Source organism: Marmota marmota, unplaced genomic scaffold (assembly GCF_001458135.2).
Source record: "Marmota marmota marmota unplaced genomic scaffold, marMar, whole genome shotgun sequence".
Classification (NCBI taxonomy): Eukaryota; Metazoa; Chordata; class Mammalia; order Rodentia; family Sciuridae; genus Marmota; species Marmota marmota.
This window is the reverse complement of record NW_026000019.1, coordinates 12,769,337-12,796,162: the sequence shown is the minus strand read 5'-3', so window position 1 is coordinate 12,796,162 and position 26,826 is coordinate 12,769,337. Positions and strand designations below refer to the sequence as shown.

General features: G+C 55.2%; 1 protein-coding gene across 4 annotated transcripts in view; it reads left to right on the top strand.

Moving 5' to 3' along the window:
* The window catches only part of Kiaa1614 (KIAA1614 ortholog), a 34,993-nt gene extending 8,554 nt beyond the window's left edge, over positions 1-26,439 (top strand). For 3 of the 4 annotated variants that reach the window (XM_048809897.1, XM_048809896.1, XM_048809895.1), the window contains 7 exons: positions 5,954-6,097; positions 11,697-13,150; positions 14,504-14,657; positions 16,177-16,435; positions 19,788-19,915; positions 20,612-20,796; positions 25,248-26,439. In XM_048809897.1, the coding sequence (XP_048665854.1) occupies positions 5,954-6,097; positions 11,697-13,150; positions 14,504-14,657; positions 16,177-16,435; positions 19,788-19,915; positions 20,612-20,796; positions 25,248-25,441 (2,518 nt within the window). In that variant the 3' untranslated portion in view covers positions 25,442-26,439. Of the gene's footprint in view, positions 1-5,953; positions 6,098-11,696; positions 13,151-14,503; positions 14,658-16,176; positions 16,436-16,638; positions 17,532-19,787; positions 19,916-20,611; positions 20,797-25,247 lie in introns of those variants that run through there. The other variant, XM_048809898.1, reaches the window with a different exon arrangement.
* Positions 26,440-26,826: the final 387 nt, after the last annotated feature.

Sequence of the window (26,826 nt, the reverse complement as noted above, 5' to 3'; positions counted from 1 at the left end):
GGAGGCTCTGAGAGACATACTGGGATTACAGAGTGCCTGAGGATCCCACATGAATCAGCATGAATGGAATTGTTGAAACCAGAGGAGCAGCAGTCCATGCAGGGCTGGCTTCAGACCCCAGGCCACAGGGCGTCTGGCTGATGCAAGTGCCTGGGTGGCCCCAGGCCTGGGGGCCCTCCCCAGCAGGCAGTCTCCACTGAGAGGCATGCTGCATGCCCAGGCTGCCCTGTTCAAGTCTGGACCGTGTGTGTGTGTGTGTGTGTGTGTGTGTGTGTGTGTGTGTGTGTGTGTGTGTGAGAGAGAGAGAGAGAGAGAGAGAGAGTCTGCAGGGGCTCTAATGATTGATCTGCCTGCTAGAGCACTGGAGGGGAAGAATTCCTAGTGCCCACCTCCCCTCCCCACGGGAAGAGATGAGTATCTTTGGAAGAGAGGCGCAGGACCAGGTGTGTATGTGGGAAGAGGCGCCTTACTTTCACCCCCTCTGGGTGCGCCACCTGCCAGGAACCTCTGTGTGTTCAGCTGTCCGGAAGTTTTCCAAACCTTGTCCTTTTGGGGTTTGATGGAGGCTTCAGCGTGTAGGCAGGCTTGATCACATCACTGGCTGACTATGATTGGCTCAGCCTTCTCTCCCTCACCCTTTCCCTCCTGGGAACATGGAGGTGGAGCTGCAAGTCCCAACCTTCTAATCCTGCCTAGGTCTCTGTTTGGAAGCCCTCTGCCTGCAAAAGTCAAGTTGATTACTCTGGAGATTCCAAGGGTTGTAGGAGCTGTGTACTGGGAACCAGAGGCAATGACCCAATGTATATTTCTTATATCACAATATCACAGAGACTCTTGTTTGAGTGGAGCACTGTGTGTGCATGTCAGTGTGATCTCAGGTGGAACTGCCTGTGTTTTGCTCTCACTGCCCACTGCCTGCATCGCTGCAGCCATAGCTCTTACTCTCCTCCTGGAGCTCCTAGGGGCGGGAACTGTGCTGCTTACAGAACAGGGGCTCAAAAAACTGGCAGAGGCAGGCAGGAAGGAGTGAGTGAGGGCTCACTGAAGGCTGGACCTGTGTGGGCTTGCGAGGGTCTGGATGGAAACAGAAGAGGACATTCCAGACGGGTGAGGCCTGCAGAAATGCCTGGGAGTGTCTGAGGTGGAATGTGTGGATGACCCTATTAGGGTGCAGGGTGGAGGCTACTTATGGAGAACCCTTGGGATTTTTATTTTAATCGGAATGTAGAGACATTTAAGGATCTTCCTCATGTCGCCCCCCCACCCCCCAGTAGCAGGGTGATCTTAGCTCCTGGAGAGTGGGCTAGCACAAGGGTCTGGTGCTGTGTCAGAGAGCCTGGTGAGGGGGTTTGGAGATCATTCTGAGGCACTAGTCAGGTTCCAGATCTTCCAGGCCCTAGTATCAGGGAGTCATAATGAGTCCTGGGGTGAGCATGGGAGAAGAGACACTCCTGCCCTACCCCAGGATTCCTGGTATAACTAAGAACCCCCCAGGGCAAGGGTGTCACTAAAAGAGTGGCTGAGCCCTGCCTGTCCTGCTTACATAGCCCCCAGCCATTCCTGTGCTGCCCCATGGTCTCAGACAGGTTGGCACAAAGGAGAATCCATTACCATCCAGTCCCACCAAGACTAAAACAAAAAAGAAAAATAATTAGGTTTAACAGCTCAACAGTTTTTTATTGCAAAACCTGCTCCCTTGGTGTCTGGTACTCTGGAGCCTCTGCGGTCAGGGAAGCTGACCCTGGAGCCCCGAACAAGGCCAGCGCCACCTGGAATGCTCAGCTGCCGGCCCGCCACGTGCTCACCATACACACATCAAAGCCGATCTTTACCAGAGGAAGTTCATTTACCTAAGGCCGCTCATCTGGTGGGGAGCAAGGCTGAAATCCAAGAAAAAAAGCCCTCCCCTGGCCTTTCAGAGCCTAGCAGGGGGGTGTCTCAGATACCTGATGCCATTTTGGGCCTTGTATGTCCCATACCCTGAGCCCAGGCAGTGCTGACTGCAGGGGCGCCCTGGAATTCGTTGGCCTCTTTCAGGACAGTGAGCAGGGCCGCTCTGCTCTCCCCAGAAGTTGCAGTCTGAAGGAAATAGTGCAGGCCTCCACCAAGGTCTCAAAAAGATGCTAAATGAAGTGGCTCTGTCCAGCAGCCTATCTTGAGGATCCACTCTCGCTTCTGTGTTGAGAGAAGAGCTTTCCCCTCTGGGCACCGGGGTCCTTCTGCAGCTTCTGACTTCCCCTGTTCCCTGTTGCATAGACATCACCTTTCCAAGCTGCTCTGTTAAAGGCTTTCGAAAATCCAGAGCAAAACCACAATGCCCTCTCCAGCTGCAAGATGTCTGTTGCTTCCACACATGCCTTTCCTCTGCAGGTGATCTTGGTGGCAGGTGACTTTAGTTCATGTTCAGGGATTCCATTGCTTAGGGAGGGGTGAGAGCAATCTATAAACAATGGTGCTAGGGATAGAAGTGATGGTCTTCATAGCTGAGCCCTTATTTAGCAAGTGAGCAAAGTGGGGCTTCACCCTGAAGTTGCCTGCCAGGGTGGCACAGGTAGGGGGTAATCGTCCAGAGCTTGGCACTCAGGCAGTTACCCCTGGGCCACACTCTCAATCACTGCTCAGGGCTCTGTCCTGTCAGGGTCCTGCATACCTGGGAGGAAGTCACCTGTGCCACTAAGCATGACATTGTGAGTCCAAGACAAGAACTCTGGACTTATGGAGCATGCCATCCCGAATCCATTCGCTGCACACCTGATCATCTTGCACAAAATGACAGTAGGCAAGCTCTGTCCTTGGTCATCAAAAGCTTTAAAATATACAAAAGTGGAACACACACCAAGAAAAATGTTAATCTCTGTCTGTGCATACATGAACTGGCTGCACCCTGAAATCTGGGAAGTTTGTGCTCTTTCTAGTTCCTATTATTTCCAGATTCACGTGCCTGAGATGGAAGGGTTAAACCCAGACTCACTGGAACTTCTTATTTTAATCCAGGATTATGGTGGCTGTAGAAAAAGGCTGCTCTGTCCCCTTGACCTCTTTGGCTGGGAGAGGAGTGGTGGTTCTCCTGCCTGCCTGGCTGCAAGGGGAGGTAAAGGCAGGGCTAAGCCTGTTCCTCCAGGAACCTGGCCTAGACCAGAGACCAGAGCTGAGGAGACATGCCGCCCTTGTCCTGGAGACACAGGAGGGCAGAGGGAGGGCTCTGGACACTAGAGGAACTCCAGTTTTCCCCCAGCAATTAGCTCTTTGTAGACTTGCTGAGGGCCCAAACTCTGTGGCGTGAGCACCCCAGAAGAGGATCCTCCCACCGCAAACAGTAGGCAACAAGGTCAAAGATCCAGACTCACAGGCTTGCAGTGAGCGCCCCCTCCCATCTCTAATCCCCTGGGTTACAGAGGGAAAACTGAGGCCCGGGGAAGAACAACTCTCAGCCACCTTGTTCCCATGCCCTATGCAGAGCTAATGAGCTCAGAAGTCTCGGCTCTTAAGACAGCAACAAAAGCTGCCTATTCTTGGGTGGGAATTGACTTTGCCTGGCCACACTGTGACTGCCCCACTCTTCAGGAAATTGCCAGGGGAACTGTGAGAGCTGGGATTGATTGTGTCCTATAGTCCATAATAGAAGGGTTTGGCTTGGCAGCTGTGTGCCCTGGGTAGAGGCCAGGGTCAGAAAATGGAGGACTGAACGTGGCTTCCTGCAGGGTTGGTGTTCCTTTGATGTGACGGTGGGAGGTGGGCAGTTAGGGACAGGCTCAGCACCCCACAACACCACACCCACTTGCTCCCCGCTTCTCAGATGAAGACCACCTTCTCTCACCAGGGTGCACGGTGGCTGGGAGTTGCCTGCTCTGCTGACCTTGGCTTCAGTCTGAAGGTGGCTGCCGCTCTCGTCCTTGCTCAGTGTGTTACTGCATGATGCCTCCGGGCGCCTAGAAAGCCTGCATTTCTAATCAGTGGAGAAGCCAGCTTTGTCTGCCAAGACACTGCAGCCGAGCAGCTGAGCGGGGCGGGGTGGGCGAACCCAGCTTCAAATGAAGGAGCAGCACGGAAACAGCAAAGCTGGAAAGTGGCTTAAAAACCTGGGGGCAAGGCTGATCCCGGCAGCATCTGGCCAGCTGCCGAGGGGCCCTCCTGCCTGCCCACCAGACCTTGTGACAAATGCCCTCCGACAGCCGGGGAACCACAGCTGTCACCGGAAGGTTCCCAGTGTGCGGGCGGGCAGCCAGAGGCCTGCGGCTGCAGGGGCACCTCTCCGGGCTGGTAGCCTCATTATCTCTGCCGCAGAGCAGGAGCCCCAGGGAGCACAGCTGCTCTCAGCCGCGTTGGAGGAGCAGCCGCCTGTTCTGGAAGCCGCGCAGGGGAGGCCTCTCCTGCCAAAGGAAGCCTCCTGGGGCAGTGGGCCTGGAGATTTACTTTCACATCGCTTCTGTGATGCCCTCCTCCTTCCGAAGCTGTGCCTGGGCCCCGCCGGGGTTCTCAAGCACTGACAGTGCCTTTGTGCCACCACTCTCTCCCCCTATGGCCCCAAAGCAGGGTTAGATGCAAAAAAAAAAAAAAAAAGGAGAAGAGAAAAAAAGAAATTCATGTCACCTGAGCTTGCCAAGAATGGCCTGAGCAGCACCTCTCCCTGGAGGCCAGAGTCGTGCCTTTGTTCCCACACGTCTGTCATCAGGAAACTGCCTGGTTCCATCCCCCAGTCAGGACAAGGACCCTTTACCCACATGGCATATGGGGCGGGTGTGTGGGCCGCAGGCCTGTCTGAGCCTCCGGCTGCCTGAGTTCTTGCTTTGTGAACCCCTCCCTGTGAGGACAGCCGGGCATATGTGACAGAACACTGAAATTAACATCAAAGAGTGTGTCTGACTTCAGCCACAAACATCCCCCACCTCTCCGGGGACTCAAGGAGGGGAGAGGACAGGATGCAGGAAGGACGCGGGAGGCAGTGGGGCTGCTGTCCTCTGTTCTGCTCTGCTTGCTCTCAGTTGATGCTCGACCTTGAGCAATGTGCCAGTGTCCTCTCTGCGCTGGACACCCTCATCTGTCAAGCAGGGAGAACACCTGCCCTTGGCCAGCCTGCCTGGGGGAATGGGCTTTGCGGACAAAACAGTCTTATCAGGAGGAGGCTATGGGCTGCGGTTACTGCTGTCACCCAGCACAGGTGGTATGTCACCGCCTGGGAGACAGCTTTGGAAAAGGGCAGCTGTCATTTCTGCAGCTCTGGACTGGCCTGGGCAGCAGCACATCTGGTAGGTTGTGCTGCCAGAGGACCCTTATTATTATGGAAACGGAGCCATTTGCCGACTTGGTCTGAGTCCAGCCGAACCCCTCTCAGCTCAGAGCCTGTGAGCCCTGGGCTGATGCGGTGCAGGTTTGAATTAGGACGAAGGCAAGGAAATAGCAGGATTTGTGAAAATGTCACTACCCCAAAGGACCAGAACTGGGATGGGTGATGCCTGAGTCCCGCGTCTGTGGTGGGAGCTGGCGGAGCTGTGTGTGCTTGAGTGGGTGTGCATGTGTGCACCGAGGCCAAGAGGAGACAGGAGGTGGTGCATGTCAGGACCATCTGTCTGGGCACAGGCCCAGCCCCCAACCCCAGGTCCTTTCCTCCCTCTTCCCCCAGACAGCTCCTGCTGTCTGACCAGGGAAGGAACAATGGAATAATCTGGAGACTCCCCTACCCTTTTCTAGATCCTCCTGGGTCTTTGCCTCCAGCCCCTGAGCAGATGTGCAAGGCTGGGCCAACTCCCCACCCCTCGTCTGAAGCTGCTCAGGGCCATTCCCTAGGCCCCAGGCCCCAGGCTGGGTTCCCCCTGGGTGGGAGCTGGAGGGAGAGGTGCACATGCAGGGCTTTTTCTGGCTGAGCTGGTGCTTGACACTGTTAAACCCCTCCTAATCTGTGTTATTTTCTTCTAATCCCTCCTCCGCCTGCCCTGGCCTATGTGCCACCCTGCAGGACCTTTGGTCCCAAGCCGGAGCCCATGCTGAGCGCCAGGCATGAGGAAGCCAAACATCTGCTGCATCGTGCCCGCATGAAGGCCAGGACCCAGCCCCTCCGTGCCAACCATGACATCGTGCCCACCATTGCTCAGGGCAGCCGGTGAGTGGGGCTGGAGCCAGGCTGGCCTGAGAGGACCGTGGCGGGGAAGGCTCCTCCCTTCTGTGGTGTGTTTTCTACATCAGGCACTTGTGGGGATCATTTGGCCAGTCATCACCCCTTTACTGAGGGCTTACAGTGTCATGAATTGAGACACAAAGATGAATGACCATGACCTGCACTCCCTGTGGGCGTGGAGGTTAAGGTCTCCAGGGAGAAAGACTGCCAAACAGAGGCTCTGCTCTGTGGACTATGGTGTAGGGAGGAAAAATGTGCGTGCCAAGCTGGAAACCTGTAACCCCACCTAGAAAGGACAGGTGAGGTTCTGAGAAGAGGTGGCTTCTCAGGACCCGAAAGAAGTCCAAATGTTCACTGGGCAGATGAGGGAGGCAGGGGTGAACATCCTAAGGGCAGAAGCCACAAGCGGAAGCACCATGCTCAGGAGTTCAGCTAGACTGGAGCAGGGACACTCGTGATGCCTGGTGGGGAGGCCAGATAGCTCACAGAGTCTAGTAGTGAGGCCGCCAGGCCTAATAAACAACTTGGATTCTCCTGTAATATCCAGGAGCCACTGAAGGACTTTGAGCAGGTGGAGAGCATGGTCATATTTGCATCTCAGTAATGCATGCTGGCTGCAGGGATGTGTTGGATCTGGTGGACGAGGGCCGACAGGAGGCTATTGCCATGATCCTGGTAGGAGGTACAGGGGAGGAGAGTGTGCAAGCCTCACAGAAATCCCCAAAAAACCAGAGTGAGCCAGCTAAATAAGGCAGCAGAGAAGAGGTAACATCAGAACCAGACTAGCCAGGTTTGAATTCTGGCTCTGCCTTATTAGCTGTGTGCCTTTGGGGAAGTCTGTATGCCTTTGGGGAGGTCTCTGTTCCTTGGTTTCCTTAAGAAGGGGTTATGATAGTGCCTGTCTTTATGAGGGTCATCTTGAGGGGTATATGAGCTAAAATACAAAATGTGCTTACAACAGAGCCTGGCATGCAGTGAGTGCCAGAAGACTGTTAGCTCTGACTGCCAATCATTTGATTACCTGGGGGTGGAAGGGATTCAGGACATGGCCAGAGTCTGACTTGCATCCAGGCATTTGGTGAGATCCAGCCAGGTTGATGCCCAGGTGCAGGGTCAGGCTTGGGAGGACAGGTTCTAGAGCCTCTGCTGACCATGTCCACCAGGCAGTTGCATACAGGATACTTAGAGGAGAAACTTGAGTATTTTCCCTCATTTCATGATGCTGGAGCCATGAACAGGACCTCATGTGGGATGAACAGATGGAAGAAGAGCAGGTTCTGGAACTTTCAGACATAAGTGTCTATCCCCTGAGCAACACGCCCCACCTCCATCACTGTGCCTGTTTTGTGTATGGAGCGTCTTATAGAACTGCTCATACCTCAAGGAGTTCTCCAGCACTCAGTACCAGCCCTGGCAGGGCTCCTGAGCCTCCTGTGGGCCATGCCAGATCTTGCCAGGCTAAGCAGGACCACTGAACCACCAAGCATGTGACTTCAATGGCATGGTGGGCAAGCTGGGTCTGTCTCCATTATCATGTGACATCAGAGCGAGTGAGGACTCTAGTGAAACTGGGCCATGTATTCTTTCTTTTAAATATATTTTTTAAGATATTGATGAACCTTTGTTTTATTCATTTATTTATATGCAGTGCTGAGGATTGAACCCAGTGCCTCACAGATGCCAGGCAAGCGTTCTACCACTGAGCTACCACCCCAGCCCTGGACCATGTATTCTTTGACAGGGTGCTGAACCTGCTTAGTAGAGGCTAAGGACCAATTGGGTGCTGTGGCATACGCCTGTAATTCCAGCGACTTGGGAGGCTGAGGCAGGAGGATCCCAAGTTCAAGGCCTCAGCAACTTAGCAAGATACTGTTTCAAAAATAAAATAAAAAGGTTGGAGATGTAGCTGTGGTAGATGCTTCTGGGTTCAATCCCCAGTACCACCATCAAAAAAGAAAAACAAGAATAAGGACCTTCAAGGACCATTGATCACTGGGAGCAGATCCTCTGTGTTTAGTGTCATTGTGTCACTGTGGCTCCTAGGAGAAGGGCTCAGGAGGCCCTAAATCCTGATAAGATGTGCCCAACAGGTTACCCTTTTGTTTCCACATTTTATGCCTTTTCCTCTGGCCAGGGGGTACTTAGCATGGCTTCCTTGAGGCATCCTGTTCTTCACATATGTGTAGGGAGAAGCCTGTGACTTCCAAGGATCTCTCCTGTCCTGCTTTCCCCAGGTATTAGACTGGATGGGAAAGCCACAGAATAGACTATCTGTAAAGCAGACTTCCTGCTCACATATCCACCTGGGCACTCCCTCTTCTCCAGATGACTCCAGCCACTCACGATGACCCCAGTCCTAACCTAAAGTAGGCTCCCTTTTCCCCAGCCCTGGAAATGCTACAGAAATGCAAGGTGACCCACTTTAGCAGCTGCTGCATCCAGAAAAGAATGATTGTGACTTGGCAGCACTGGGGAATCCTCCCAGGGTATAGCTGCAAACTCCGAGCCAGATGGCTTGCCACGGCTGCTGCTAAAGGTTACGCTCTGTCAGAGGGCCCTGGAGGGCCAGCAGAGTCAACCCTGGATGCTGCACAGACCCCAGGCCTCAGCTAGAGGTAGCAGGCCCTGGCCCCGGCCCCAGCGCATCGCTGTTTCCCCAAGCAGCTTGGCGAGAACTGCTGGAAGAGGAGGGGTGCCCAGAGCAGTCTCCAGGAGGCCTTTATCCTGGGTCTGGCTGGAAGCACAGGGCGAGCCTGAGCACACGGGCTTTTCTGGAAGGTGAAGACGGGGAAGCAGCTACATTTTTTAGAAGTAAATTGACATAGAAATTAAGCAGCCCCTGGAAGCAAAAACTCTTGCCATTCTTGGGAGAGGCACCTAGATTGGTGTTCTTAATCCCAAAAGGGCAGCACATGTCGGCAGAAGGCACACTGGATAGTGACACTGTGCTGCCTGTAAATGGTGGCTACATAAGACTCTGTAGAGCTTGACACAACACATTGCTCGTGTGGCTAGGACAGCATCATTATAGCAATTGCCCCAGAGGGTCTCCTCACGGAGGCCACACAACTCCAGGGCTACAGCAGAGGTGCAGAGCTCAGACCAGAAGCCTGTTCTGGAGGGATGGCTGCTGGGGTCTCTGCCAGCCTCGTCTTGGGATGGCAGCTGCCATGGGATTTGCTTGCTGTGTGCCTTATGCTGTCTGCACTTAAAGGCCTCTCCCTACGTTTTCACACTGTTGCTACCACTGTGTTGGGGTGGGGGACTCTGGGTTTGAAAAACACCCTACATGACTCAACTCGCCTCACTCCTCCTTTTAAAACAAAAATGTTTCTCCCTGTAGAGTGAATCCTAGGATAGTTCAGTTCGCCATCTTGCGTGTAGAAGTTAAGGACCCTGATGGGGGGCTCCCTTGTTGGGTTAGGACTGTGCTGCCTTGAAAGCTGGGGTCTTATTTTGGTTTTGCCAGAGTTTACAGCCCACATCCCTTCAGCAGAGCAGGGCCTTGGCCTGGGGTCTTTACAGGGGTGGTTTCCCAAGCCATGCCCAGGGTCCCCAGTGGGCCTTGCCTGTGTTGGGTGGACTGGCTGGGGAGGGTGTCCACCTGTGTCCTGGGGGTAGGGTGACTCTTCTCTCTAGAGGCTGAGGTTGCTGTTTCTCAGCGGTCACTCTCAGCCTCAGCATCTTCTCAGTCTGTGGGGGAAGATGAGTGGTGCAGGTGTTCGGGGGAGAGAGACACCAGTATGGGGTGTCTCTAATCAGGGTTCTCCAGAGAAACATAACCAACAGGACAAACCATACAGAGAGGGTTATTTTAAGGAATTGGCCTCCCTGTGTGGGAGCCTGCAAAACCTGCAGGGGACGCCAGCCGGCTGGAGACCAGGGCAATGCTGCGTCTGTGTCCAGAGGCAGCCGGCAGAATCCTCTTGCTCAGGGGAAGTTGGTCTTTGTTTTCTTAAGGCCTTTTGCTGGTTGGGTGAGGCCCACCCACACTATGGAGGGTCACTGCTTTATTCAAAGTCCTTTGATTTAAATGTTAGTCTTCTCAGAAACATGGAGGATAGTGTTTGGCCAGGTGTCTAGGCACTATGGCCCAGCCAGACTGACACATTGAATTAACCATCACACATGGTTTGTATGCAGAGAGAAATGTAGAAAGGTAGGAGCCAAACACGAGCTAAGAAGGACGACTCCAGGGTGGATGGCAGGAGGATTGTGGGGGTGAAGGGGCAGGAGCCCAGAGGCCCTGCCAGTGGGAGGGGGCCATTGAACTGGAGAAGAAGGCGGGGAGGAAGAGGAGGACCATATTTTCACCTCAAAGACCATCAGCTGGAACCTGTGTCCTACTGTGGTGTGTGAAGAAAGCTGGGCTCCTGAGGGCCACAGACAGGAGGCAGGTGGAGAGGCCAGAAGGGGCCACTAAGGTGTGAGAAGTGGTATGTGAGAGACGCAGGGTGGCTCCCACACACTCAGCAGTGGATTGGTGGGAGACTGGGAAGGGGAGGGAGAGTGTGGCCCTCACAGGTGCCTCTGATAGGAGAAAAGCCAGGGGCCTGGGCCCACTTGCACTGTGGCCTGAAACTCGGGCTACCTGGCTCCTGGGGCCTGGGTGAGACAGGGAGGGCCGACCCCAGCCACAGTGCCTCCCAAGTCAAAGCTGATGGCTGTGACGACTCTCACCAGCACTTAAAATACCCTTTCCCCATAAGGGCTTCACCACATGTGCCGTGAATGTACCCTTGGGGTGTCCATGGGGGATTGGTTCCAGGACCTCTCGCAGATACCAAAACCTTGATGCTCAAGCCCCTGATGTAAAATGGCATAGCATTTGGATATAATCTAGGGCTGGGATGTTGCTCAGTGGTGGGGCACTTAGCTGGTATGCAGGAGGTCCTGGTTTGATCCCCAGCACCACACACACACACACACACACACACACACCCCATATAACTTGTGCACATACTCCTTCCAACCATCTGTTGGTTGCTTATAACACTTAATACAATGTGAAAAGTCGTTGGGTTACAGTGTCTAGGGGGTTGTGACAAGAAAAAAGATCTCTACGTGTGCGGTAGAGATGCAGGTGTTCTTTCCAAATGCTTTTGATATGCAGCTGGTTGATCCACAGACGCGAGCCTGTGATTATAGAGGACTGGTTGTCCATATTTCCACAGCTCACCACTACCAGCAACGCACGATGACCACTTCCTCTCCCGAACACACACACACACACACACACACACACACACACATACACCTCTCACACAGAAGGACTTTGGTGTCTTCCTTCCATACAGTCCTGAGTTTAATGACATTTCCTCTCAGCTCAGGCCCAACCAGGCCGCAGAGGGAACACGGGGCTTCTGTTTGGTGCTGGGCATCAGAATCAGAATGGGCCTGTGATACAGTGCTTGGCCTTGACGCCCCAGGAAGCTGATTTGGGGTAACTTTGTGGGTTACAGCAATCCCAGAGCATCATGGAGACTGTTCCCCTGGTTGGGTGGTGAGGGTCGGGCCAGGGTGTACCCAGGGAGGGACCATCTTCCCCACACCCACTCTTCTACCTGTGACCTCTCTCCTTTAGAGATGGCCAGAGAGGCCCAGCCCCGGACCCCAGGATGACCTTTGCCTGCAGAGACAGTCTCCAGAATGGGAACATGAGTGACTCCTCCAGTGGGGAGTCCAGCAGCGGGCAGTGGCCTAAGCAGGGCACGGCCCCTTCGCATGTTCGCTTTCAAGACGAGACTGCCCGTGAGGCTGAGTCCCGCTACCTGGAGCGGCTGCAGCAGCGCCAGCGCCAGGTGCTGAGCACAGTGCTACCGGCCTCGGGCCAGGGGCCACTGCGCTCCAAGCCCCATGTCACCCACTACATTAACCGGGACATGGGCGAGGACGCGTTCCCCAGGCCCCTGGGTGGCCTAGACCGCAGGGGCCTCCTGGCACCCCCAGCGCCATGGGGCAGCGAGGGGAAGTGCAGAGCCTGTGGCCACTGTCTTCAGGACGGACGCCCTGCTGAGGGCAAGGTGCCTCCCAGCCCTGGGGTCGCCCAGGGACTCCAGGCTGCCTGTGGAGTGGAGGGGGTGATGCCAGAGCCCCAAACCTCCTGTGGCCCCAGCTCCCCATTCCAGCTCTTCCCTGCTGAGCCAGGGCTCCACTCAGAATGGGTCCGGGAAACACACATTGGAGACACCACCATGTGCCCTGAGGAGGGGGACTCTGCCCTGGACAGCACGGACACCTCAGACAGCTGCCGGACAGACAGTGAGGAACCTGGGACCTCTCAGCCCAGAAGGACAGGTGGGCGGCCCCGAGGCAGCAGCCTCCGACAGCGAGGCTCCAGGCCTCAAGGAGGCCAAAGGCGGTCCAAGAAAGCTGAGATGGAGTCGTCCTGGGCCCCTGAGGCCCAGGATGGGGTTCATGATGTGGAGGAGGGAGATGAGGTGAAGGAAGGCAGGGGACATACACCTGATGGGACTCTGTTTCTGAGAGAAGATGCTGTCTCTAAGCCTTCTGCCCTGGAATCTGAGAGGTCTTCCCTTGGGTCCGAGAAACAACCTGAACAAGAACTGAAAAGTCACTGGGACCCTGTGGACTCCTGGGCTCCTTGCAGGACAGCCTATGTCACAACATCCTCCACAAAGCTTGGGCCCTCGGGGCCAGGCAGACCAGACCAAGTTATAGAAGGCCACGAGTCTCCTGAAATTGTCTGCACTTCCTCCCTGCAACAGAGCCATGCAGAGCCCTCTGCTCACCGCCCAGCCTGGCAGCCAGCTGCTTCTCTCTCCCCTGAAGGCTGGCTGCCAACACCTCCCACTTCAAGGAAAACCACCTCCCCTGTGCCTCACAGGAAGGCAGCGCTGGCTCGGCCCTGCAGTCCCCAAGTCAGGCACCCACTGTTGGCCCTGTCCACCAACAACTGCAACAACTGTTCCCCCCTGGGGCTGCAGGAGCCCTGGGGAGCAGCCATCCACAACGGCAGGGCAGACAGGGGTCCCTGTGGCCAGGAGCTGGACCTGCCCCTGGAGAGCAGCGGAGACGGTAAGGACTGCCCTTGCTCAGACTCAGCCTCAGGCCAGGTCGGGGACACTCTGGGCGTTCAGTCTTCACTTGCTTTTCTTCTCAGTGGTCAGATATCACAGCCACACACTCCCAGCAGCCCCCCAGAGTGACGACAGGTGTCAGGGGAGCTGGTGGCCTGTGGGTCGGAGGCAGGCTTCAGCTTAGCCCAGAGTGGAGGCAGGACCATGAAGGCCGTGGTTCCCAGCAGCAAGCTCCACGGCTGCGGGCAGCCTGGGCTTTATGGGAATCTGGCTTCCGTAAAGCAGGAAGAGGCAGCAGCTCCAGGATCTGCTATTGGCTTTGGGCAGTCAGTGCCCAGGAATCCCAGGGCAGAAACCTTCCACGTCACGCACCCACTGGCTCTGTCACTCAGCGGTGTTGAGCACTGTGCTAGGGGCTGTGGGGAACATGTAAGTGAGCTGCTTCAACAAGAGACCTGCCCTTGTGACTTTCTGTGGCCAGGCAGACCTGCTTCCCAGGGGGCACAGTGACCAGCAGGCAGAGCTCCTGTAGGGTGTGGTAGGCTGCCCTCTGGCCTGAGTCCCCCAGGACCCTGGCCCTGCTGGGCTGGCTGGTGGTTTCAGCGGGCAGGCTGCTGAAGTGGGTAGGTAGCACCTCTTTGTCCTTGGGAGGGGTCCCCCGTCCGGGGCAGATCCTGGGTGTTGCAGTCTCTTCCCTCAGGGGGCTCTAGGCTAGTGGCTGGTTTGCTCCTGACCACTTCCCATGGGGCTTCTATCTTGAGCCCTTTCTGGGCATCCTTCGAGGCCTGGAGCAGAGAGCCAGGGGAGGCCTTCGCTGCAAGACCTGGGCAAGTCACCTACTCCCCCATGCTCCAGGCTCCTCTGTAAAGGACAATAATGGAACCTCCCAGGAACCCCCAGGGGCCTCAGCACTGCCTATTGCATACAGATGCTCCCCAAATGGCGGCAGTTGTCAAAGCTGTGAGAAATCGTAGATGACAAATTGTTTGCTATCCCAGGAATATAAAATGTCCCCATTTCCAGCTATGTCCCATGATATAGAAGGGGCATGACTTATCACAAGCAACACCGTCACTTAAACACTTACTAATCATCTACTGTGTACCAGCTGCTGGCCTGGGTGATGAGCTTCTAGCAGGCCTCAAGACCCCCTCCATGACTCCCCTGGCCCATCCTCAGAGAGCCGCCCCCTCCATCTGCTGCCCCCTCCGCTGCCTCCACTGCTCTGCTGAGGCTCCCACTCCTCTTCCGCCCTCCTGCTCTCCAGCCTCTGAGGCTGGGCCTGTCCTCTCCCCACCTTGGCCTGGGGAATGGTCAGCCTGATACAGGAGGGATGCTATGGCTTTTGCAGGAGGATTCCAGGGCTCTCTCAGCTTGGCAGACACCATTGTCAACTCCATGGGCATTACCCTCTCCCTGGCCTCAGAGGAGCTGGAGTCCAGCCAGGACCTGGAAGAAGGTCTGCAGAGGACAGAGTCCAGTTCTGGAGGGCACATGCCACCTGGGTAAGTGGCAGGAGTAGGAGCCCTGATTGCAGGAGAGGGTGCTGGGTGGGGAGGAGACTCCCAGGATGGTAGCATGACTGGCCTCATTGCCCCCAGATCCTTGGAGTCCCTAGACCATGCCCTAGCCTGGCGGCCCTGACACTCCTTTTTAGTTCTTTTTAGTCTGATGTACCTTGTTCATTTGCTGAACATCCCCTGAATGGCCTCCAGCCCCAGCCACTAAGCTGGTCACAGACCCAGCTGACAGAGTCACAGACCCAGCTGACAGAGTCCCAGCCCTCTGGGTGCTGTCTGGAAGGACTTGCTCCTGACCCGGGGCTTGGAAACCAGATGCTGAGGAAAACTGTTTCTCTACTCTTCTTCAGCTGTGGGTCTGAGTCATTGCCTGGGGCACCTCTGTGGACTGACTTCAAAGCTGCGGTGAGCCTGGTGCTCTGGCCAGGGCCCTCTGTCCCATGCCACACACACACACCTTGCCTGGTGACTGCATGCAACTCCAGGCCTCCCACATACCCAGAGCCAGCTCCCCATCTCCAGCCTTCTGTGCACTCCAGAACTCAGCCTGTCTGGCCAATCCCAAGAACTCAACATCCAGTGCCTACTACCACGCTGCCTGCCCCACCGTGCTCAAGCCCTAAATCTGTCTACCCGCAGCAAGTCTTCCCCCTCCAACATCCCCCTGGCCGTTTCTCCTGGTCTCAGCTGTGGGATCTCCTTTTTGTGAACCTACAGGAGCCCTGGCCTGCTCCACCTGCTCTCTTGTTCCTTCTGGTTCCTTCTTCACACGTGATAATCAGGAGCATCTTTTTAAAACCTTAATTAAATGGCATTATTTTACTATTTAAAAACCTAAAATGGCTATTTCTCCCACTTGGAACAGAATTCAGACCCCTCACCATGGCTGGCCGTGCTCCAGGTCATCCTCCTGGGCCTGCCTGCCTGACCTCACCTGGTCTCTCTGCCCTCCTCCCATTCCCTGCACCCACACCCTGTGTCCTGGACTCTGTGGTTCCTGAGCCCACGCCTCTTCCCGTCTTGCCCAGGCACCTCCAGCACGGCAGCCTGGTTCCTGCTTGGCATTCAGAATGCAGTGTAAAGGCCATCTTCTCAAAAAGACCTTCCCTGGCCACTGTTTCAACCAAACACCTGGTCACTCTGCTGCACTCACCAGTCACTCATGGTTTTCCCCTTGGCTTAGTGGTCCGCAGTTGATTAGCTCTGAGAGAAGGACCTTGTTTGTCTTATACACCACATAGCCAGGGTCTGGAAGAGGCTGGCACAAAGGAGGTCCTCAGAAATAAGGAATGGACGAGGGGCTGAACCCTAGCTGCCTTTTATGGCAGGGGCTCGCCTAGGCTCCTTCCCCGGGGCAGAGCACCCAGCACAGTCTACTTTCTCAACTCATTGCCAGTTCCCCTCATGAGGCATTGGTGCTGCGGCCTGGGACCCTAAGGTGCGGCCTGCCTTGCCTCCGCCCCAGGTCTCTGCAGCCCGCCTCATCTCCCCTCTTGTGTTTCAGAGCCTCACCAGAGGCCAATGCAGGGCCCAGGGTGCCCCCAGCTACTGCTTCTGAAGCCAACAAGAAAAGGAGCAGCGGCCTGGCCTCCGCCCTGGGGCTGAAGAAGCTCCTCTCGGTCCTCGGCCAGACTTCCCGGCCCAAGTTGAGCAAGTCCCGTAGCTACAGTGTGGAGCAGCTGCAGCCTGCTGTGCCTAGCCCAGCTTCACACACCAGCACCTCCAAAGTGAAGAGAGCCCCGTCCTTACAGTCCCTGCATCTGGTGAGTCCATGGTCCCAGTGGGGGTTGTGAGGCTGGTGGTGGAATGAAGGATGAAAGGAGAAAGATGTGCCCAGGGTGCCTCCCAGGGAGCCCACGGTGGAGAAAGGGGAGCCACTGGCTTCCCACAGCCTATCCGTGAGACTTGGGTTCCCCGGGGCCCAGGGCAGGTAGGCATCACTCCAAAGTTCTGTTCTTCTGCCCAGGCCTAGGCTCATCCTAGACTTCTCCTCCTCCCTCAACTTTGCTAACTCTGACAAGTCTTTGGAAGTGCATGGGCCGGTTATTCTGGAACCTTCTCTGTGGCCACAATGACTCTCTTAATCCAGGTACAAATCACTCCTGGATTCCCTCACGCCTCTTGACTGGCCTCCTTGCTGTGGCCCTTCTCCATATGGCTTCCAAAAATGGTCTTTCAGATGTGCACCACCCCCTCTGAACATCTGTCCTTCATCACTTATGCCCAAGATAAAGTTGAGACAGCTCTGTGTCGCCGGAGAGTTTCTGTGATCTGTCTGCTTTCGTCTCTTATCACGCTCAACCCCAGTTACACTGGGGTGTGTTATGCTAGACCTCCTTGCACTTCTGTGGTAAGATCACACACGGAGGGATTGAGTCTTCACCTCAACTGAGGCTCCCCTTCTCCACCTGCTGACGCAGCTCACCCATCAGTACTTCAGGCCCATCTCCCAGGAAGCCACGACGGTCGATCCTCTGGCGGAGCAGGGCCTCTGCTGGGTGCTGCCACCTTCATGGCTGTTCTGCTTTCTCCCCTCACTCCCCTCGCTGAGTGCATTGAGGAAACACCGTTTGATCTTTGCACTGCCAAGGCTTCTCATGATGGCAAACACAGCTCAGCCCTCAGCGCGTGCTGAGGGGGTGGACTCGGGTGGCTAACGGCAGCCTTCCCCCATGCCACAGTCTTAGCAAGCTAAGCGTGGCTCACTAGCTCCCTACCAGGCTCCGGAAGCCCCGCCCTGTCCTAGCAGTGTGCAGTGTTGTTTCTCCTGTTACCTCCACCTCTCCTGGACAGACTGCGGTAGGTGGCTTGGTCAGGGCACGGGAGCCTTTCATTTCTCAGGCTGCAGGGGAAGAGGATGCCAGCTGAATGGAAATTCCACCCGCTTTCTTTCACCAAGGACAGTACCAGGTAGGCGGTTGGCATTCAGAAGATATCTGCTGGCCAAATGACTGGAAGGCAGAGAATCAGAGGCAGAGAGGGCAAGCAGGGGAGAGGGCCACCGCAGGGCCCTTGTGCTTCAGAAACTCATTTGTGGGACCAGATTAGCGGCCATCAGAGCTTCCATCTCTGTAAAGTCCTCAAGGGAAACGATGACACCATTAGTGAAATAGAGGGGTTTAAGCCGAACCCACAAACAGAAAGCAGCCTGGCCGGGACAGAGCAGGCTAAAGTGCAGGAGGACAGTGCAGGAGAAAGATACATTCCAGAAAAGAAAAAAGGAGATAAAAGAGGAGTCTGTCTCACCCAGAAGTATTTATGACATGTCTCCAGGGAAGACACCGCCAGTTAGCATGTTGGGCCGGCACACTCGTGTTCCGTGGTCGGGCGGTGGCTGCTTCTCTGTGTGGTGCTGGGGATGGAACCCAGGGCACTGCACACGCTGGGAAAGTGCTCCTAGCCTCTTGTTTTTTGAGACAGAGTCTGCCCAAGTTGCTGAGGCTGGTCTTGAACTTGTGATTCTCTTGCCTCAGAGTGGACAGCCGCCTGCCCTCATACACAAACACACCAGCTGCTTCCACCCCTCCGATGGGCTGTGGCTCCTCTCAGGGCCCTTGGAGCTAGTGTCTGGAAACTTTCCCTTCCTCCTCCCTGTTCCCTAGGAAATGTCTGCTTGTCCTGCCAGGAGGACTTGAGCCTGCCTCTTAGGCGTCTTGATAATAGATCTGCCATCTTTAGATCACTTAGTCCATTCAGCCTGCTCCAACAAATCCCATAGACCAGGCTTTTATACCACAGAAATGTGTTTCTTGCAGTTCTGGAGGCTGGGAGTCTGAGGTCAAGGCTGAGGCCCAGTGGGTGACAATGAGAGCTGCTTTCTCAGATGACTGTAACCTCCCTTATAAAGCCCAAAGGCTGTCTGGGGGCCCACCGGGTTCTGCCTTCACAACCCAGGCACCTCTTTAAGGCCTCCTTCCAAGTGAATGGAGGGAGCACAGACATTCAGACCATAGCAACGTAGATTCCAAATGTAATAAATAATGTGTGACATTCACTTAAAAGGCTGCTTCTCTGCCTGGCTCCATCAGCCCAGCCCCACCCCCACCTTCAGAAGGGTCTCCTCATTATGTCACTTTCTTTTTGTTTTATTTTTTTGTTTTGGGAGTATTGAGAATGTAACTCAGGGGTGTTTTATCACTGGGCCACATCCCCAGCCCTTTTTATTTTGAGACAAGATCTTGCTAAATCGCTTAAGGCCTCAAATTGCTGAGGCTGGTCTTGAACTTACCATCCTCCTGCCTCAGCCTCCTGAGTCGCTGGGATTGCAGGTATGCGCCACTGTGCTGGGCCTCACTGGGTCATTTTCTAGAGTGCAGATCTGATCTCCTTCTAATTAACATAATGCTGCCACTCCTTAGCAGGGTGTTTGAGGTCCTTCAGGGCTGGCCCCTGTTCTGGCCCATCTCCTACAAACTCTATGACCTCCCCTCCCAGACCACACATATGTTCTAGAACGTGCCAAGCTTTCTCACGTCTGTCCATGTCTTCACTCATGCTATTTTTCTTCTTCCTGGAGCTTTCATTCCTTTCTCTACATGGATAGCTCTTGCTTCCCAGCTCCCCCAGCGACCCCAGACCCCTAAGATGAAGCCCTCTTGACTCCCTACACATCACCCTTGCTTTGCACCCAGCACTCACTACACACCCAGAGCTTCCAACCTGTCTCATCCCCACTCCCAACATTTTGTGGGCTCTTGAGGGATCATTGCCTTGTTGGACTTTTTATGCACCATGTTTTAATGTACATAAAGAGCAAATTTTTGAACAAAAGTGATCATAAAAGGGATACTAAAGAATCGCAAAATATTTGGCTTTAACTCTTAAAATATGATTTAATTGTATTGTTAAACTCACTTTGTTGCTAATCAGTGAGAAAATTAGATTGTCTTAATGAGATAACTAATGGTATAAAACTGAATTGTTATTGCAGTTGTTATAACCAACCTTGATGCTTCAGTGTAGGCCCATCTGCAGGAGTGAGTTCTGGTGGGTCCTACTGAGCACTTGGAAGTAGAGAGCAAAGTTTGCACATCACTTTCTTAAGAGGACCTCAATCCTCTGTCAACCCCTGCCCAGGTGGTTTTCTCACCTGCAATATTGGGCCTTTTCCACCAGGTGTCACCCTCCCACCAACATCGGAAAGCTTCCTCCTTTCAGAACCTCCATTCTCTGCTGAGCGGCAAGGGGGACCGGTCCAGCCTGTACCTGGTAGAGGGGCCAGGAGATTCCAGTGCACGAGGCAGGTAAGAGTGGACACAGATGGTCTAGAGAGTAAACTCAGAGATGGCCAGTGGAGCTATAAGCTCAATTCCTTCCTGCCTCAGCATCACGGTCCCTTTAAGAGGCTGCCTGTGCCTCCCCGTTAACAAACCCTGTATGGAGAGGCCAGGTGGAGCAGTAGCACCTCTGCCTTCATCCTGTGCAGGGGGCGCTGAGAAGGTGTGGGATTCCAGAAGGGGTGAGCTGCCAGGTTGGATTCTTCTCTCCTTCTGCTGTCTGACAATATCTTGGAATCAGATGTTCTAGAGTTTTCTTAGCCTAGCAAAGATCTGACTAAACCTCCAGAGACAGGGGCCCCCAGAGAGGCCCTTGACCTCTTTGCTGAGGCCCTGTGGGCTAGGTGCTCTCACCCAGTGGCCCCTCTGTTAACTCCTAGAAATGTCATATGAAATTACAACTTTCGTTGGCTTCTCGGCTTCTCAGAAGTCTCTACCTAAAAGTCCAGACACCACCGCTGGGTGGGGGAGCTTTCTGGTTCTGCAGAGGCACTGAGAGCCCGGGGCAGGTGTGGTCTCCACCCCAGGCTGCTCTTTCTGCCCTTGTGGTCAGTGGGGCCCCAGCCTTCAGTCCTGGACTCTGAAGTCTAAGACGCCTTGGTCAACTTAAAGCCAGGGAAGGGCTGGGCCCTTGTCCTCACTGTGTCTCTGGTCCCCTCGCAGGCTGGCCAAGGCCCCTCCCCGGCGGGCCCTCAGTGTGGAAGATGTGGGTGCCCCCAGCCTGCCTCGCACCGTGGGCCGCGTGGTGGAGGTGTTCCCAGATGGCACGAGCCAGCTGCAGCTGCAGCGCTCCTCAGAGGGCACTTTTGGCTTCTGTGTAGCCTCTGGGAATGGGCGCCGGGACTCAGGTAAGCCTCTCCCCTTCCTCAGCAAACCCAGTCTTGCCTCTTGGCTCCTGTTGGGTTGCTTCTGGCCTTTGGCTGAGCAGCGGAGCTTTGCAGATTCAAAATCTGCAGGATTGGAGTTTGCAGGAGTCCGCACCTGCAGACCCTGCCCGGAAGCTGTGCAGCCCTGAGGGGTGAAGTGCCCAGGGGTGGGGCTGCCAGGTTTGACTCGCTGTCCCTGCTGCTACCTAATGACATCTTGAAATCAGAATCTTGAAGGACACCTTTTCATAGGAGAGCAGAGGGAAATCGTCCGTGCTTGCCAGGTCCCAGCTATCCCTTTGATGTGGTTGATGTGTTTCAGCAGCTCCCCTCTCCCTTAGGGTCTGTCTGGGCATGTGGAGCCTGCCCGCCCGCCTGCCTGCCTGCCTGCCCGTGCCACTCTCCAGGTTCCTCCCTTGGGGCTGGCCTCTGTGGGTCATGATCAGGTGGACCCTGGCTCCAGACTCCTGGCTGGGGCCTGCTGGGTCTTGATTCCACACTGGCCGTCGGGAGACCTGGCCCTCACCTTCCCCTGGCCATTGCTTAGTACCAGCCATCCGTGAGTCTTTCAGAGCAACTCAATTCGTGTGGGCCTTTGCCCAAGGTCTGTGGTCCAGAATGCTGCCAAGGCAAGGGAAAGCTCAAAGCTCTTCCCCAGGTGAGGTGAGGAGGGAAGGAGGGCAGGTACACGGAGGAAGGGGAAGGAGGGGAGGGAAAGGGAGCAATGACCCAGAAAGACATTCTCAGGGCCTGTGTCCCGGGGCCCTGCCAGGGAGGGTTAGTGCTTGCTTTATCTCAAAGTTGTTTAGCCTGGAAAAAAATCTGCCTGCTCCCACGTCTGCAGACGGCACGAGCCCCGGCACCTGTCCCATCCTTCATTATTTCAGCAGCTACATATTGAACACCTGCCAGGGCGGGTTCCAGCAGTACGTGGAGCAGACAGAACCTGACCTCTGAGCTCACATTCCAGTGAGGGAGTTGGGCTGTGTTCACAAAAGGTCTGCCTTGTGAATCACGGATGTGGGATGTGTATGTGTGTGACCTTACAGGCCTCATGTACCTTAGTGAAAAATGTAAGAGACAAACACAAAGCTAGCGTAGACACGCTTTTTAAAGATGACACTGGAGCAGAGACAGGAGGAGCACATTGGTGTCAGGGGAGGCGCATTCGAGGCAGAGAGAATAGCAAGTGCCAAGTCCTGAGGAGGGGGAGTGTGGGCTGCTGGAGGAGTTGCCAGGGGGTCAGGCTGGGGCCCAGCTCAGAAAGGTGGCGGCTGTGCTGCCCTAAGTGATTTTGGCTCTCCCATTGCGTGAGACAGGAGCCACTGGAGGGCTTCAAGCAGAAGGGCAAAATTCTCAGATTTACCCTTGAGTAGGGCCTAAAGCCACTGTGTTGAGAATAGAGCCTGGTGGGACAAAGGCCGTCCTGGAGACCAGTTTCAGAGATGGTGGTGGCCCGGACTGGGGTGGCACCAGACTGAGAGGGTTACAAGAGGTGGATTCTGGGAGTCTTACAGGTAGTTTTGACTAAGTTCACTGATGGATTGGACATGAGCATGAGGACAGGTCCTCCCTACTCTAGACCTGGGGTGGGGGGGAATGCCAGTCCTCACAGGGCGATGGCATTTGTGAGCACAGACTGAGCCTCATCCAGCCCTCCCCAAGCCATCGGCTGCTCCACCTTCTCTGTGCCCCCTCTCCTTAGATGAACCCAGAAGGGTTCCCAGCAGGCCCTGCGGAGCCAGAGAGCCCTGGAGTGGGTGTACTTCAGGGCCCCTGCTGTGAGGTGACCTTGAGCAAGCAACTTTCCCCTCTGAGCTCAGGTCTCTAACATGTGGGATGAGGATAACAGAACCAATCTGAAGAGTCCGAGGGGCATTCAGTAAGGCTGGGAGGAAGGTGTCCAGCACTCTTCTTCTCTTCCCTCTGCAGAAAGAGAAGGTATATTTGGGGAACAGAACCCCAGACAGGGACCAGCATGCTCTGCATTCAGCTGTCAATGTGCCCATGGTAAACACAGCAGAGCACAGTGGCTCTCTGCAATCCCGGTCACTCAGGGGGCTATGGCAGGGGGATTTTAAGTTCAAGGCCAGACGGGGCAACTGAGGGAGATCCTGTCTCAAAATAAAAATAAAATTAATAAAAAGAACTGGAATGTGGCTCAGTGATAGGGCACCCCTGGGCTCAATCCCCAGCACCAAACATGAAACAGAGAGCCCACAAAAGGGCATGCCCCCCTACCCCTCCAAAGTCTCTTTGGCCCCTTTGTAGGTGGAGAGAGCCCTTCCCAGACTTCCTGTCCTTGAGTGGTGATGGGCAGGGTCTGTAACCACCAAGGGCTCCTTGGGCTCCTCCTGGTCCGCTCCCCTTACCACACTGGTCCTCCCAGGTGTGCCCTGCTCCTGCTGCTGCAGTTGGCCCCTGGTGTCACACAGGGATCCCTGAGCACAGGGAACGTGGCAGGTCTGGTGCTCCTGGCCTTCTCCAGCAGCAGTTACTTCCCTCAGAGTGCCGTGAACTGGGGCTGGTCTGGCTCCTTGCTAAAAATGTCAGGATGCCGGTGTTAACTTGCTGGCTGTCACCTCCCATTCTACACCAGCCTGTGAGGACAGCTGGCTTTGCCTCTGCTTATAACTGCTGTAACAGAGACCCGCATCCTCGACAAAAGCTACCTCCAGCAGACAACAAATGCCTGCAAGAGCGGCCTCTGTCATGTTGGTTATGACTGAGTTGGGACACCTACCCGTCTCCCCCAAATGCCAGAGTACGGTCAGCATTCTTCTGGGGTCTCTCCTTACTCCCCACCTGCTTCTCCCGCTGCGCATCAGATGCTTCCCCAGAGTCACTGGGGTTCCCTCCATCCCTCCCCCATGCCACAGGTGTGGAGAAGAGCAAGCTGCTCAGATGCCATAGAGAGGAAGTAAAGAGAGGGCAAGGCCTGGCGGAAAGCCTCGTGCAGCCAGGAGGGCAGACGTGCTTTGAGGAGGGGTGACGGAGCCTTGCTGGGAAGGTTCAGCCTGTCCAAGAAGCAACCAAAGGGAGCGCCAGACCCCAGGCCGGGGAACGTGTGCAGAGCCCTGTGTGCAGAGCAGAGCCCAGACCCCCGGTGCTGCGAGCAGGAGCAGGGGCAGGGGCTCCTGCAGACCCCAGGCTCAGAGGCTGGCTCTGAAAAGGCAGACTGAGGCCGAGCTGGACCCGGCTCCTCCAGGCCACCAATCCAAGGTGCCATAGATGGTTTCAAACCAGACCCTGAAGAACTAGCCAGATGCCCCTTCGGGTTCTTGCTGTGCACCTGGTTCTAGAAGAGGAAGTGGAGACGGCCGTGTGTGGGCAGCTGTTCACGTCTCCCCTGTGCAGCCAGCTGGGCAGGGCTGGCAGTGGGAGGGGTGGAGGCTGTGCTAGGCTGCCCAGCGAATTCCAGTGTGGTCAGCTCCACAAATGTTGTCCCTTAAGGTCATCCCCTGTAGTCCTCTAGCAGGTTGGGCTAGGCCCTTAGACCCCTGTGGTCACTCAGTACAGAAAATGGGTAGTGGGATCCAGCTTTCCCTGAAAAAGCTGTGCCTCATTTCATCTCAGATGGAGCAGCTGATGGCGAATTTGAGAGGGTGTCCAGCCCTCAGCTGGATGCTTTTGTGCCGCTTGGCCAGCAGAGGACAGGGGAAGCCAGCCCAAGTCTTGCAGGGCCTGCCTCAGCAACATGGGCTCCCTGAGAATCAGCGGCAGAGAATAGGCAGCGAAGCACGGTCCCCTGTGCTTGCTGGGCACCTTCTAGACACAGGCAATAATCATGCTGGCCAGGCGGGGTCTCTTCACATGGAGGGGAAGGGAGGGGGTGTGTGAAACAGAAGAGTAAGCCATCATGGCTTCTGAAGTATTTTTCCTGGGCTTTTGCCCGGATGCCTCAAAATCCCAAGTGAGGAACTGTATGTGAGTAGGACAGTAGGTCAGTCCCAGAGGTACCATGTGGCAAACAACTGGGCCTCAGCTATTTCCACTAACACCCTGGCCATTGTGCTGTCCTGTGCCACTCAGGGTGGCAACTGGATCTATTTATGAGTCCCACTGAGTTCCAGGAACCCAGTAGGCATTTAAAAAAATATTTTCTTCTTTATTTTACATCTTGGAAAAAGATAAGATTAATTCAGTCACACTGTGGTGTGGATGAACAACACCATCCTCAAGTGTTTTCACTTTTAAAGAGGAGACAGAGAAATGAGCTTATGCCGTGGAAGAGACACACTCTATCTCAGTATAAAGCCAGTTGTTGCAAGATAGAACCAGGTGTGTGTGCATGTGTGTGCGTGCGTGTGTGTGCACGCGCTTGTGCGTGCGCGTGGCCGTGCCCCACACCAGCCCTCTCCCCCTGTGCAGCACCTGCAGCGCTGCCAGCTCTGACTCGGGTCTCACTTGCTGCATTCTGCCTTGTTTTGCAGGGCTCTACGTGCAGGAGATGGCTGACCTGGACACTGCCAAGCTGTACTCAGGGCTGCTCGGGGTGGGGGACGAGATCCTTGAGGTGAATGGGGCCAAGGTTGCTGGGCTGGGCCTGGCTCACGTCCAGGAGCTTCTGGCCCACTCAGAGAGTTTGTCACTACGTGTCCTGCGGCAGAGGCCTATCCCACGGTGACCCAGAAGTGCAGCTGGAAGCTCTGAACTGCCCCGGGATTGAATGGCTGGAATGCACTGAAGAGATACTCTGTGGACCGTTTTAAACCACAGATGATGGTGACATGTAGCCCCTCGGGCTATGGCAGGGCTTCTGTGATTGACTCCCCTAGGGCCAGAAATCTGTTGGAGATCATTAATTTATGCAGAACTGGGGAAAGAAAATCCTGATGTCCTTTTATGCTCGAGGTGATGGCAACATTGACTTGCCCCATGTTGGGGCATATTGGAGAGATTCCATGGGTCCTTTATTGGCCCTTGAGAACTGGTCCCATTCCCCTTCAAAGGTGCCCCTAGTCCCCAACACTGCAGAACCAAAGATGGAGGCCATATCAGCCGTCTCTCCTGGCTCCCACTCACCACCTTTGCTCCTCATCCAGAAAGGGACACAGCATCCTGGAGTAATAGCCAGCCATCCAGCCAGCAGATACCCCAAGCCAAACCTCCAAACCTGTGGCCTGATGAAGTACTCCACCCCCCATCAGGATGTGAGAGTATTTGGAAGATGTTATCTGGTACCCAGAACATTAAGAATTTCTAGGAATTTTTTTTTTAATGATATGTAAGGGGATATGTAGGGGGAAAAGTGAAATCAAGGCCAAGTTCAGGGAAGTACAGCTGAGGTGGGCAGAAGCTGGCCCGTGGGTCTGCCCCGCCCCCCGCCTCTGCTCCAGTTGCTGCAGCCAGGCCAGGAAGGCCACGGCTTTGTTCTCCCGTCCAGCGTGCAGACAGGGCTGCAGCTGGTGTCCCACTGCCCCCAGCTGCAAGCTCCCTATCCAGACCTCCCTGGTGGCAGCCGTGGGTGGGCAGGCAGGCAGCAGGGAGGCTGCAGAGAACAGGGGTGGCCATTCCACCTGGGTGCTTCCTACGCTGGGCTTGGATACGGCCAGAAGGGTTGGGGTTCTGCCCGTGTGTGGCCATGCGTCAGTCTTAAATTATTAAAATGCAAGCTGAAACTTCTCTGGGCTCACTTGGCTTTCACTAGCCCTTGGAGGCCTGGGACTGGGCAGAGGCAGGAGGGTGGCCAGTGAGCCTGCCAGAGGCGAAGGCGGGGGAGGCCCCCAGGGTTAAAGTCACAGACAATGTAGATGCAGAAGCCTCCAGGGAGAGGCCTAGGGCTGGAAGAGGAGCCCTGGGTAAGGTTGAAGATGGGGAGAGACAGCCCAGGGGCGTGGCTAGGTGCCGCTGGGGAGTGGGCTAGGCAGCCTAGAGCCATTTTGGAACTTGCCTGGTGTTAACTGTGGTAAATAATAATAATAACACAAAACCACACACCATCAGCAGGCTGAAGTGAGTGTCCCAGGCAGCTTTCAGGGGCACAGGGAGGCTAAAGAAGACTGTGGGTGA